The sequence below is a fragment of the Kwoniella botswanensis genome, chromosome 2, assembly GCF_036426115.1.
Source record: "Kwoniella botswanensis chromosome 2, complete sequence".
Lineage (NCBI taxonomy): Eukaryota > Fungi > Basidiomycota > Tremellomycetes > Tremellales > Cryptococcaceae > Kwoniella > Kwoniella botswanensis.
In genome coordinates, this window is record NC_088600.1 from 2,227,522 (window position 1) to 2,240,851 (window position 13,330).

A 13,330-nucleotide genomic window follows, 5' to 3' on the forward strand; every position below is an offset into this window, starting at 1 on the left:
CTGCACCATGAAACAAAGTCCTGAATCTCCATCCCTTACTCATACTCACTTGTAACAACAACCTGACCTCAGTCATTTGTTAACCAGCATACCTCAAGCCCAGCACCCGAGCCCTATTGACAAGTCCAAGTCATGTCCTTCCCTTTGGACACCACCTTGTAACCACGCTAGGTACTTTCCTGTTTTACCCTGTGTTCCCTTGTCCCTAGTGCTTGTCATCCTGTTATCTTGCACAGCAGTACTTACCCCTCCTCGCCTGACATGAAACTGTCAATTCCATCTTATTACATAATTTTTGTTTCTGGCCCTCTTTCTTCCACTTAATATTCTCATTTAGCTGCTTCTGCACTCCACAGACTTATCATGGCCATGTTAATTCTGACAAAAGCAATAAACCACTGTACCAAAAGGTATGACGCCAGATGCAATCGAATACGAGCAGTTTATATACTGACAAATTCCTTCCCAGAAGAGCTGAACTTGGGAGGTGAAATTTAACACTTTGTACCTTGTTGTGTGACGAAATATACTTTATCCAAAGATCTAAGCACTGCATTCTTATTTCAATTGCATCCGGGTACTTCACACGGTTGCCAGACACCTGGTTCAACTATTGATAACATATACACTCAGTGTTGTCAACAACAGTGGAAGATGGGTTTGCAAACTCATTCTGACAACCCATTCATCCGACATGTGCGATCACATTGGCTCAATCCAAATGCTGTTACAGTCGCGTAAATTTGTCCCTTTTTCTTCATAGCCACATCATCTGTCAGAGATGGATTGGTGATCGGGATTAGAACACATTGAAGAGAATATTTGGCATAGGTTGTCTGTACGTTGATCGCACTAGATTTCATAGAGGTCAAGTATTCAAAAGCTTCACTAGTCGAACAAGAGAAATCTCAAAAAATCCCAGCAGTGGGACACGCTCGCGAAAGACCAACATGGCGTTCGTGGATCCCGGGATTACAAGCTCGATCCTCCAAGACGCTGGCCACCACCCCATCGATGACGTACAGCAGCCGCAGGGTCATTGGCTGCAGCAGCCGTTGTACGAGACTCGGGTCTATACGCTCCGAAGCCTGCTGATCGATCAGGGGTGTTTCTACGGAAGAGTTGTCTGAAACGAAGTGGGGGAGCAAGAGGATTTGGACGTCGCAAATGTGTTGGCGCATGTAAGGGAAGATATGTCGAAATGAACCACCTAGCAGGAGGCACCGATAGGCAAGTCAGCGACTATTCCAACATCACAAAGACTGATGCCCGCGAGTGAGGGGTGATGACTACGCCGGATGCTACTGGATTCGAAGATGGTTGATCTCCTTCCCAAAGAACCCCATAACAAATTGGAGAGCGAGTCGTATATTTGATGAGCAAGGTGTTTACGTACCAGAGATGACCGGAGAGAAGACCCAGAATCCCTCCCATAGCCTTCATAGGGCCACCGGTCAAAAGATCGAGCAAAATGAGAGCAGGCGGGTAGACTGTTCACAGGCGGTGATGAAGAAGGTCCAGAGGATTCAGTAGGAGTAACGTAAAATAACCCGTCGATGGATAACCGGTACGAACAGAACATTGGCATGAAGAAGCAGATAGCGTCAGTCATCACTTATACTTCGGTTCTCAGCATCAAAAGATCACTTACGACTAGTTGGTATCGTCAGCAGGCCGAATATCGACACCTTCAGCGTAGGATTGGCACGACACCATATATATGTTTGAGCATGAAGAAGAGGTCGAAAAAGGAATGGGAGGCCAATCATGCTGTTGAAGGTCTGTCGGATTTGAGATCAGCTATCAGGTCACTTAGTCGCTGAGTCAGAGGATGGATCGGCATGGTACGTACCAGGATGAACAGGCCCAGCATCAAGTGTAGCCACGCGTATTCGGCAGTGTTGTTAAGACTGCAAATGCGTGAAAGATTAGCATGGGAAGAAATGGGGAAATATTGTAGACCGATGACTTACTACACATCCTTTTCCATAGCCGACGAGTTTCGATAGATCAAGAAAAAGTCATACAACAGCGGGAACCCCGATCCTACAGGGGACAGGTCAGCTACGGCACATGATTGGGAGGGGAAAAGGGTCGATAAAGCTTGTGATCAATCAAGGATTCTTGAGGCTATCGAAGACGCCTGAGAAGAGCCCTGACAGTAGAATGGACTGAAAAGGAGCCTGAGTACTTACCTCCGAAGAAGAACGATGTGAGCGGTCGCCATACCTATCAATGAGATGCAGTTAGTGAGACGTCGAAGTGATGCGAGATTAGCCGGAATACGCCGTAGTCCTACCTCATACCGACGAACAATTCTTGGCCATATCAGAGCAACCTGATGTCAATTTCGTCTGTCAGCTTCCCAAGTGGATGTGGGCGGGGTTCTACGTACCGATGCTGGAGAAACGATACCCAGGAGGCAAGGGCTATCAGGCATGAGAGCATGTTCAGCATGAGGTTCTAATGATGATGACGATAGAGATCGACTAGCAGAAAGTCGTACAGCAGGGTACAGGCGTAAAAGGAAGAGGAGACTTCTACCCTGCGACTCACAAAGTGACTGCCGCGGTGGAGATGAGCAGGGTCCTCGTCACCGGCGGAACAGCGTTGATGACGGATGAGAAGTCTGACATGATGGGTCTCTCCCGTGTGGTAGTGGTAGTGGTAGTCCGAAGATTCAAAAGGTGAGAGTGGGTTGAATTATGTATCAGATAATTGCAGAGTGGAAGGTAGAAGATTGACTTTGTCATCTTCATATAGGAAGATGATGACGCATGGGCCATTGACACTTTACGTAATACATCCGCATTGTTGACATGTCCCATAACCTGCATAAGCTGAATTGATGTATCTTATATTCTGTACCTATATGATCATGAGCGACGACAGAATCGCGAAGATGATAGACCCGCCCATCGTTGACTCTTCATCCGGGTTTAGGTCTGCACTGGACGATGTGCCGCATGAGTTCAGGGACTATCAATTGCGTCGCAAGCCGTTCGCTTCCCATCCCCCCGCTTCAGGTTGGAAAGAGGGAGATGAGCCTGGTACAATCAGGTTGAAGCAGGAGTATACGCTGATATTCGTCGTTGACAGGCAGAAGGGGAAGGTAGCTGTTGATTCTGCTTTGTTCATGCTTGGTATGGTGCAGATCCTGATCATCATGTGTACAGGTATTGCTGGGTTACAAGAGACGTGGTATGGGAATTGACCTGTGAGATGTGATTAACATTGGCGATGCAGTGCTAATCACTGACATATTGGTTACTCTTAGCTATAACGGATTCGGCGGTAAAGTGGAAGATGGCGAAAAAATACACCAATGTGCTGCGCGTGAGCTTGAAGTGGGTTATACCACGCTGAGAACATGATTAGGACTTTCAAGGCTTATATTGAGAATGCAGGAAGAGTCGGGTCTTAGACCCAAAGCTGATGGCATTTACTATAAAGGCTGTCTGATCAGTGCTCGCCCTCAATCTGCCAAATTCAGCAGCCCGGCATGCATCATCAGGATACATTTCTTCGCTTGTGTCGCTTGGTCCGGGCTGCCTATCCCGTAGGTTCATCCATAGCACTGCTCGAGAGAGCCACTAACGAATAACCTTAAGAACTGAAGAGATGATACCCAAATGGTTCGATTTATCAGAGGAATTGCCGGTCAATCAGATGGTAAGCTTCGGCTGATCATGAATAAACATGATCACTGACTCGGTTTCATTTTTGATGCAGTGGCCAGAAGCATCATTCTACCTCCTACCAGTCCTTCAAACGATCCAGGACGATCAACGTGAAGACCTGTTCCTATCTCGGATAAATTACGAATACATGCGTCTGTCAGATGCACCTACTTCCCTACCAGCCCTCGACGGATCAACTGTACGCAGGCCTCGGCTCTCGCAAGATGAGGAGGAGCCAGATTTTGGCGAGTGTCTTAGTAGTTGGTGGATGTGCTTTGCATCGTCGAAAGGGCACAGTTAGTCCATGATCGAGTGGGCAGAGCTCAGGCTAAAAAAGATGCATGTCTTTCATATATTCTACGTTTTAAACTTTGTTCAACTCTTCAATCCAATTCTTAATTCTAAAGACGACATCTTTAGGCGTACAAACTGAAGCAGAGAGAAATCAGTGACTCGTTCGAGGCGACATGAGAACCACCACTTACTCGTCATCATCCGCTTCATTTTGGAAGCTGGCTCCACCTTCTTGCGCTTGACCACTCTCAGGGAACTTGAAGTTGTTGCCAAAGGATCTCGATTGTTGCAGGGTGGTACTGAACATCTCGTATCGACGGATGTCGGCATCAGATACAGATCGTCGAGCGAATCGCATAGCCTGTTTGATCGTTAGCAATCGTTTCGTACCATTCAAGCTTGGGGATCACTCACCTCTTCGAAGTGGTCACTGCATCAAGGTAAAAGCCTGTTAGCCATATGATGACAAATAGGGAACAACAACTTACACTGTGATGGATGGGACCTCATCCTCATCATTGTCAGCGTCCATAAGATCAACGTCACCTCCTTCAGCTTCAGCTTTCTCTTTTCTTTCTCTTTCCTTGCGCACGTCAGCTTCGATACTAGCTCTGATCGCGAGTTTGGCGGCACGTTGACAGATCTCGGTAAGATCGGCACCGGAGAATCCAGCGGTACTCTTGGCAAGGAAATTGAGATCGACTCCAGGGTCGATGGGTGATTTTCGTAGAGTAGCTTTGAGGATAGATAATCGAGAAGTCTCGTCGGGGAGGGGGATATAGATGAGCTGTGAGGTTATCAGTATACACAGTGTACAAGAGATATATATCGATGAACGCACCTGATCAAGACGACCAGGTCTCAAAAGAGCAGAATCGATTTGGTCGGGACGGTCTGATATGTGGGTCAGCTTTGTCGCGGTGAGAGATGTAAATTTTGCTCACTTGTAGCTCCGATGATGAAAACGTCTGTAATGCTCGTGTCAGTCGGGGCCGAAGACAGAATGGGATGATCACTCACTCTTCTTAGCATTCATACCATCCATCTCGGTCTGATCCAAGAGTCAGCTCTGATTGATTGCTTACACAGGCACCACTTACCAAGATCTGGTTCAAGACACGGTCACTAGCACCACCGGCATCACCGCCGGAACCACCTCTAGACTTGGCGATGGAGTCCAACTCATCAAAGAACATGACACAAGGAGCAGCAGCTCGAGCCTTGTCAAATACGTCTCGTACATTGGCTTCAGACTCTCCGAACCACATGGTGAGAAGCTCAGGACCTTTGATGGAGATGAAGTTGGCTTGGCATTCGTTGGCAATGCTACGAGAGCGGGTGATGTCAGCGATGACAATTGTGGCTAAGAAGAGATATACATACGCCTTGGCTAACAAAGTTTTACCAGTACCAGGAGGACCGTAGAAGAGAACACCCTTCGAAGGAGACATACCATACTTGAGGAATTTTTCTGGATGCTCGACAGGGTATTGAACAGTCTCTTGTAACTCCCTCTTGACTTTGTCCAGACCTCCGATATCGTCCCAGGTGGTGGTAGGGATTTCGACAACAGTTTCTCGAAGAGCAGAGGGGTTGTTGACACCGAGGGCGAATCGGAAGTTTTCCATTGTGACACCGAGAGAGTCGAGAACTTCAGCGTCAATGGTATCTTCGTCAAGATCGATGAGGTCCATTTTTTCTCTGATTTGCTGCATAGCGGCTTCGGAACAGAGAGATGCCATATCAGCACCCACATAACCGTGAGTATCAGCAGCGATTTGTTCAAGATCGACGTCATCGGCAAGTTTCATGTTCTTGGTGTGGATTCTGAGGATTTCAAGTCGACCAGTAGGATCAGGGATACCGATGTCGACTTCCCGGTCGAATCGACCAAATCGTCGAAGAGCGGGATCGATAGAGTTGGGTCGGTTGGTAGCAGCCATGACAACGACGTTGGATCGAGCTTTGAGTCCATCCATCAGGGTAAGGAGTTGCGATACCACTCGTCTCTCGACTTCACCATTGGCTTTCTCTCGTTTAGGGGCGATAGAATCGATTTCGTCGATGAAGATGATAGAAGGACTGTTCTTTTCAGCTTCCTCGAAAGCTTTTCTAAGGTTTGATTCAGATTCTCCGGCCATCTTAGACATGATTTCGGGACCGTTGATGAGGAAGAAGAAAGCACCGGTCTCATTGGCGACGGCACGAGCCATCAGGGTTTTACCAGTACCAGGAGGACCAAACATGAGGATACCTCGTGGGGGTTTGATACCGATGGCTTTGAACAGTTGTGGGTGTCGTAGAGGGAGTTCGACGAGTTCTCGGATCTACAGATTACGGTGAGCCGAGGGCAAGAGGAGATATGACGAAGTGCACGTACCTGAGCTAACTGTTTTCTACAACCACCGAGATCATCATAGCCTACCGCATTCAAGTTGGCTTCCTCCGCTTCTCTGTCAATTGGATCGCCCTCTGTGTGGATGACCTGTTGCGTCGAGGACTATGTTAGCTAGCGATTGACAAGGTAGAAATTGAACATACCGTATCAGAGGCGACAATCTAGCGAGGAGCAGGAGTCAGCAAGAGGTTCTCTGCACGAGTTCAGCAGACTTACACAATATGGCGAAGGATCTACTTCTACCACCTTGAAATCGACAGTTCTCATACCACCTCTTACCTGGAAGACGTCGCCTGGTGGGATGGATTTTAGCATCTGAGTCTCTGAAGAGCAGCTCAACAGGACATACCTTTTCGGACAGGTCGATAAGCTTCGAGGAAGTAAGGTCGGAGGTAGACATCGAATAGATTACCAGAGAGGCCTAGAGGATTTGTGAGTATGGAAAGTTACGTATAAGAATACGATAAACATACCTTCGATCGAGTCAGCAAATGGAAGGACGTGGATTCTCTTTCCATACTTGATGTCATTGGCGGGAGAAACGTGAACCAGATCGGCAAGCTTAACAGCACAGTTTCCTCGGGCGACTAACCCAAGCATCGATATTTAGCATCAACCCCCCGTGAAGAGTTCAAACGCACCCTTGTTCATCGCGATCTTTCCTTCCTCGATGTCATCCTGACTCAAACAGATAAGGACGGTGTCTCTTCTGAGTTTTCCTCGGACTATAAATCGCAGATCATCAGCCAGGAGATACCTCACATCAAGATCCAAACTCACCAATAACGGTGTCACCTCTATCAGTGATAATTGGTCAGCAGCTGCTCAGAAATCTGGTTGGGATGTACGCACCTGAAAAGACCAAGAGCTTCCATGGTATTTGGGTGGAGGATGGCAACACTGTTGTCCTCTTGCGGACTTTCCTCGACCATAAGTCGGTGGGGTCTGGATACGGCGGTGATTGAGTAAGCGCAGGGTCCGTTGGCAACGAAAAGAAAGCACTTACGAACGCTTCTGCCTGAGAATGGCAGTGGCGGTGGAGTCATCGGTGATGGGCTGTAACGATGTCAGTGGTGAGTACGGTTTGAAGAAGCGTAGGTAAGTGGGCGAAGGGAGATGACCAAACGATAACAATGACTCACCTTGGAAGGGTCTTCGGCCATGTTGGGATGTGTTTATGAATGTGAGTAGATGCGAGTAGTGAGTGTGAGAGTGGGTATGAGATGCTACTGGGTGACAGATGTGAGATGAGGAGAAGATGATGGAAACAGAGAGGAGTAAGGTTAATCGTTGATCACAGTACTACTTTTAACACGTAGGATCAGATACGATGACGAAGTGAGTCCGATCTGGTAGCCACGTGGCTTATACAGCCAACCGGACATCCCCGCCGCTGCTTCCTCTTTCTACCTTACCCCCACATACCATCGTCACCTTTTGCCACGTATACACTCCACCCGCCTAACACCCGCGTCATCTCCACCGCCACCACTCGATACCATTGTTACTATGGTATCCCAGGTTGTAGCCAAAGACGTCTGGAATTGTATACTAGGCATGGAGAAAAGGCACTTGTCCGAGAAAGATACAAGGAAAGATACATACACCACCTCGATATGCATTAATATGTATGTTCAAAGTCATTCGCAGGTATGGAAAAGGAGAAACGATGATTTTCGAATATAATATGGACGTACAGCGAATTGTCACGCACGAGTGTAGTAAGAGAAACAGAAAGCATGGGAAATAACATGAGAGAGCAAACGATTTTATGGTAATTACATTCGGAGGTCGTACAATCCAGGAATGAGTTGTATTGAACATGCATACATAGGGTGTCATCGAGTTTGTGCGATATGCAGGGAATTGAAGATTATTTTAGGTATCATCTTGCCTGTCGTCCATGTACAGGTATCGTTTAGTTCTGTATAATACATGGATGGGTAACAGGGTATCATATCTCTCGGACAGGTGATCCATGTCCATGGTAAGTATACAATTCGAGACGTCTTTGGCTACAACCTGGCACAGGGTATATATCATATAGTAGTGAGCAGTGGCGAAGTGGGATGTAGACGCGAATGGTAAATGGGGGTAATGTATAGACTATTGACTGCTCCTGCGGTGAATGCCGATGAAACCGTCAAGTTGATCGGATTGTTTCAGGTTGAAAAGGGACCTGTTATGTAATGTGACGTCTGGGAGAAACACACAAACAACGCGGTGTTTGGCAGAACATGCTTACCTCTAGCTCACCCTGCTCACCCTGTCACACTAGAGCACATATTCTCATAGCGTGTTTGCTTTTTGTTTTCTTCCTGCATACACCCATCGAATCCTCGTTTCATGTCACTCTAGTCACTGAAGAGATGCCCGAATCTCTTGGCTTAGCTCTGCTTTCTCTCTCACCCTATTTCATACTCCTGGTTGTTCACCCGCACTGACCCTTTGTGAGCTGTGCTGTTACGTCTCCTCGTTACCATGTATCATGTTGTGCACTGATCGTTCTATTGTGAATGTGTATATGTGTGTGTGCACTGATCTTTCTTTCTTCACTCTCATTCTCACTCTCACTCTGTCTTCTTGTTCTCTTTTGCATCGTGTATCGTTCATCGTTCATCGTCCATTTCCACTCCTTCTCATTGCATCGTTCTTTCCATTTCTCATCTCTCTGTATCCCATCTCAGACTCTACTTCACTTGACGACCTTGCACCCATTCATACTCACTTACGCATCCCCACTCGCTACCGCTACCAACGCTCGTCCAATCAACTGACCATCAACCCATCACTCAACGTCCTTTGGCAGGTCCACACCACACCACACCTCAAGCGCATTAATATCCCCATCACATATAAAACCAACAAAACCCTTTTTACGTCTGTTATTTCGGTATTGATTACTTCACTCTGGATCGACCAACCTTACAGTCCTTACATCTATACGACAAGACGAACAAAATGAAATTCCAAATCCTAGCCCTCGCTGCTGCCACCCTTCTCGGCCTCTGCTCCTCCGTAGCTGCCAACACAACCCCTCGACAACCTCGAGGGGATAACTACGCTGCTTCACTCGAAGCTCGAGCTTACTATCTCAAAGCTCGTCAAGACATCGCCGACAACGCCACAACCGTTGATCCAAACACCATCGAAGATTGCGAGGAGGACGTCGAAGATGATAGTGCTGTCGTTTCCGATCCTTCTGTCCTTGCTACCGTCAACTCCACCGCCTCAGCAGGAAACTCCACCGCCTCAGCAGGAAACTCCACCACTGTCCCTGACGAAGAAGAATGTGAAGAGGACGAGTACGAAGAGGATGACAGTGAGACTTCTGCGGACGATGAGGACGACCTTCCCTACTGTGATGAGCTCGAAGGTGAAGAGGAGGAAGGTGACGATGATCCATCTACCGCTGTCTCATCTTCGGCCACTCCTTCCGCTACTTCTTCACAAATCGGTGCTATTCAAGCGGCCGCTGCCCCGTCCGCGGATGCTTCCAGCGATGATGAGTCTTGTGGTGGAGTAAGTACCCTTGTCTTTTCCCATAGTAGTGGTCAATAATTTAACGACTTCATCTTTCAGGTCACTACCGTGTATGTCACTGTGACCGCCGGCAGTGACCCCGCCTCTACTCAAGCTGCCGCTACCTCCCAAGCCGTCCAATCTATCACCAATGTCGCTGCTGTTGCCGACCCAACCTCATCTCCCGCTTCAGCCGCTGCCACCTCATCGGCATCATCTTCCTCTGCTACTGCTGATCCCGAGGACGATGAAGAAGATTTGGAAGAAGAAGATGACAGTGAATATGTGAGTCAGAGGTCTTATTTTTCTCGCACTTCCAGGCTGACCAGAATTCTAAACAGGATGACTGTGAGGAGGAAGAGGATGAAGACGTCGTATCGGCCACCGTTACCTCTACTGGTGTCTCAGTCACTACCTCCGCCACGGCCGTACCCAACAACAACGCTATCGCTGGCAACAGCACCGCTACCCCTGAAGACGATGATGGAGTCGTCACTTCCTCAACGTAAGTGTTATCATAGGCATAACTCCGAACAACCAGCTCATACTGCGCTTTGTTACCAGTTTCACCTCTGCCGAGTCCGCCCCTACCGAATCAGCCATTGCCAATGCCACCACTGCTATCACCAACTCTACCTCTGCCTCTACCTCTGAATCGGTTTCTGCGACTGTATCTGCTACCGAAAGTGCCACCGACTTCGCTTCTTCTACCGTTTCTTCAACCGAAGAAGCCTTGGTCACGGAAACCGCTACCAACTCTTCCACTGTTTCTTCCAGCCAGGAGGCTTCGGCATCTGCGACTGAGGCCGAGACTGAAGCCGTCACCGAGGAAGCTACCTCCACAGCCGCCGAGGGTGTCACCGTCACCGCTGAAGATGCCACCGCTACCGAGACTACAGTAGGCAAAAGACGAATTTCATTCTGGTAAATTCAGTTTTTAGATGATAATGCTCACATCATACATACCCTTCTTCTGGACAATATCCTGGTTTCATTCTTATCCCCTCACTGTATATACACCGTAGTCTGGCACAACGCGCTAGCCGCTCTCGAAAGGTTGCTCAAATCAGTCTGCATAGATTGCAATGATTTACATGCATTAATGATCGAATATAATGATACATGGTCGCAGAAACTATTTACAACTGTATCAATCGATGGAGCATCTTGCATGTTCTGCCTATCCACAAGTCGCTCGGCATCCATCGACAGCTGAGGCCATGAGAGATTGGAAGTCAGTCTCATATCTATCTTGATGTACAAATAGCAAGGAAACTCACTACCACCACCTCTCAGATCACCCATCGTCATGAAACCACCTCCCCCGCCATTACCCCGGCCTCCCCCTCCTGATCCTCCCCCTCCTCCGCCTGACCCACCACCACCACCTCCTCCTCCCCCTCCAGGTCTACCAGATCCATGGTTGTTATTGTTCGACTTGGGTGGTGGTCGGACGGAAGGATCTTTCCACGAAGCCGGGTTGACGATAGGCTAGACATACAGATGATATCAGTCGACCGTTTCTTGGTGATGGTTTGGCTCTGCACCTACACTGATCAAAGTCTCTACAAAGAGATAGAGAAGGGTGACATAATTTGAAGCTTGCTGAGTGAGTCTACTGGTCAAGGGTTGAGAACCGATAGTGCCAGAAGACGATATATAATTGGATTTTGCGCTTGACATGATTTGCGTCGAATCCGTCAGACCTTGCAGGATGCTATATGGAGGAGAACGATATGCAGCGGCTGAAGTGGATCAGTTAAAAGATAGCGAGATGAATATACGTATGATTGGGTGGCGAGTGAATGGTGATGAAGGGATGAAAGGATGAGAAAGTGGTGGCAATCGATGAAATGAGTCATGGCTCAACTAGCGTTAAACAACAACAAACATCACTCATCATATCACTCATCATCACCCTCAACATCTTTCATCCCACACAGTCCATCATCCGGCAAATATTTCAACATCTTTGGCAGGTCGTTCACGACGTCCAGTATCACCTGTACCAACATCTCATTCACATCTATACATCACCGACACGGACCGCACGGTCACCCTTCCCAACACCCAACCATAAATATCTACCCTTCTCGTTCACCATACCTCTGTCTCTCGCCAATCTGATACCAAGCAAGGTATCGATCATATGCATCAGTACAGCATAGCAAAATTCAGACTTCGATACGCAGACATATCACTACAACAGTAATCCTACAAGGTGATGGTGGGGAAGCCGGTCGGTATCCTAAATCATCGTTGACCATCGAATCGTCTACCCTCGCTGACACCTATTCTCACAGCTTTCTCGAAAGCTGGTCGTGCTGGGGGATGGTGCTTGTGGGAAGGTGAGTCGCTCGAACAGACCTCAGTTTGTATTTGCTGACGAGACATTCTGCTTGCGTATAAGTAGACATCCCTCCTGACGGTGTTCACTAAAGGTAAGTTTGTCGAGAACCTCAGCGAGTTACGGGAACTGACATTTCTTGCAGGCTACTTCCCTACGACGTAGTGAGTAAACTTGAGTCTTCTATAAGCTTTGTGCTCATCCACCAACTTTGTGAATAGTGAACCAACAGGTCAGTTGTTTTCCCAAGGCACCTTATCAAGATGAGCTTCGCTAATCATTCTTGATCATTTAGTTTTCGAGAATTATGTCGAGATGATGCAGGTGGACGATCAGACGGTGGAACTGAGTCTGTGGGATACTGCAGGTGGGTCTTTCAGCATGCATCGAGAGAGGCTTTTCTAAATTCAAGTCTACAGGTCAAGAAGACTTTGATCGTCTGCGTTCACTCTCCTATGCCGATACACATGTTGTCATGGTATGCTTCTCGGTAGGTGACTGGTCGCCATTCGCTGAGAAGTATTGGCTCACGTTCTGGCTAGGTGGATTCTCCTGTCTCACTGGAAAATACAGAATCAAAGGTGAGTCGCAGACGAAAACACATATCATATGTCCAGGTCTGACAGACGATGCTCAGTGGATACACGAAGTCAACGAGTTCTGCCCAGGAGTGAAGATCATACTGGTCGGTGAGTCATCTCACAAACCTCTCACCTGGAATCCCGCCGACACCTTGAACAGCTCTGAAATGTGATCTGCGGGAAGATCCAGCGATCAAGGAGAAGCTTGCGCAGCGATCTTTACATCCTGTAACATACGACGAGGGCTTATCGGTCGCGAGAGCGATAAGAGCTAGTAGATATCTCGGTACGTGCACTACTCGACCTTATCGACCTAGCGCTGATACATCTGCTTAGAATGCTCCGCTAAGCATAATCGAGGCGTACAGGAAGCAATATACGAAGCAGCACGAGTCGCGATAGGTAGTCGTCCGAAAGGTGGTGGGGGCAGTGGTACCACTGGCAGGATACGAGGCAGTGGGTGGAGAGAAGGGCGATGTGTGATTCTGTAACACCGGTCTGCATAAGA

At 48.0% G+C, this 13,330-nt stretch overlaps 6 protein-coding genes across 6 annotated transcripts; 3 read left to right on the plus strand and 3 right to left on the minus strand.

The window, feature by feature from the left end:
• Positions 1–972: 972 nt before the first annotated feature.
• On the minus strand, positions 973–2,636 carry L199_007730 (uncharacterized protein; the record flags this gene model as incomplete). Its single annotated transcript, XM_064893416.1, has 9 exons — positions 973–1,210; positions 1,397–1,490; positions 1,652–1,781; positions 1,853–1,910; positions 1,974–2,046; positions 2,196–2,229; positions 2,300–2,338; positions 2,396–2,429; positions 2,557–2,636. 9 exons carry the CDS (start codon positions 2,634–2,636, stop codon positions 973–975), a joined length of 780 nt encoding a protein of 259 aa, XP_064749488.1.
• A 266-nt stretch (positions 2,637–2,902) lies between these two features.
• L199_007731 (uncharacterized protein) lies at positions 2,903–3,981 on the plus strand (the record flags this gene model as incomplete). The annotated part of the gene is made up of 6 exons (XM_064893417.1): positions 2,903–3,112; positions 3,177–3,217; positions 3,278–3,347; positions 3,408–3,559; positions 3,612–3,672; positions 3,733–3,981. 6 exons carry the CDS (start codon positions 2,903–2,905, stop codon positions 3,979–3,981), a joined length of 783 nt encoding a protein of 260 aa, XP_064749489.1.
• Positions 3,982–4,161: 180 nt separating this feature from the next.
• L199_007732 (transitional endoplasmic reticulum ATPase) lies at positions 4,162–7,535 on the minus strand (the record flags this gene model as incomplete). Its single annotated transcript, XM_064893418.1, has 18 exons — positions 4,162–4,335; positions 4,389–4,404; positions 4,463–4,761; positions 4,816–4,868; positions 4,919–4,942; positions 4,995–5,025; positions 5,075–5,300; positions 5,358–6,301; positions 6,355–6,459; positions 6,516–6,533; positions 6,589–6,665; positions 6,722–6,793; positions 6,846–6,959; positions 7,014–7,097; positions 7,153–7,169; positions 7,225–7,317; positions 7,379–7,428; positions 7,515–7,535. The coding sequence occupies 18 exons, from the start codon at positions 7,533–7,535 to the stop codon at positions 4,162–4,164; spliced, it is 2,418 nt and encodes an 805-aa protein (XP_064749490.1).
• A 1,798-nt stretch (positions 7,536–9,333) lies between these two features.
• On the plus strand, positions 9,334–10,822 carry L199_007733 (uncharacterized protein; the record flags this gene model as incomplete). The annotated part of the gene is made up of 4 exons (XM_064893419.1): positions 9,334–9,894; positions 9,955–10,179; positions 10,236–10,399; positions 10,459–10,822. 4 exons carry the CDS (start codon positions 9,334–9,336, stop codon positions 10,820–10,822), a joined length of 1,314 nt encoding a protein of 437 aa, XP_064749491.1.
• Positions 10,823–11,074: 252 nt separating this feature from the next.
• On the minus strand, positions 11,075–11,577 carry L199_007734 (uncharacterized protein; the record flags this gene model as incomplete). Its single annotated transcript, XM_064893420.1, has 3 exons — positions 11,075–11,106; positions 11,175–11,385; positions 11,446–11,577. The coding sequence occupies 3 exons, from the start codon at positions 11,575–11,577 to the stop codon at positions 11,075–11,077; spliced, it is 375 nt and encodes a 124-aa protein (XP_064749492.1).
• A 541-nt stretch (positions 11,578–12,118) lies between these two features.
• On the plus strand, positions 12,119–13,313 carry L199_007735 (uncharacterized protein; the record flags this gene model as incomplete). Its single annotated transcript, XM_064893421.1, has 11 exons — positions 12,119–12,133; positions 12,198–12,242; positions 12,308–12,335; positions 12,387–12,405; positions 12,463–12,473; positions 12,537–12,608; positions 12,661–12,731; positions 12,784–12,822; positions 12,879–12,930; positions 12,983–13,108; positions 13,159–13,313. 11 exons carry the CDS (start codon positions 12,119–12,121, stop codon positions 13,311–13,313), a joined length of 633 nt encoding a protein of 210 aa, XP_064749493.1.
• Between the last annotated feature and the right edge of the window lie 17 nt (positions 13,314–13,330).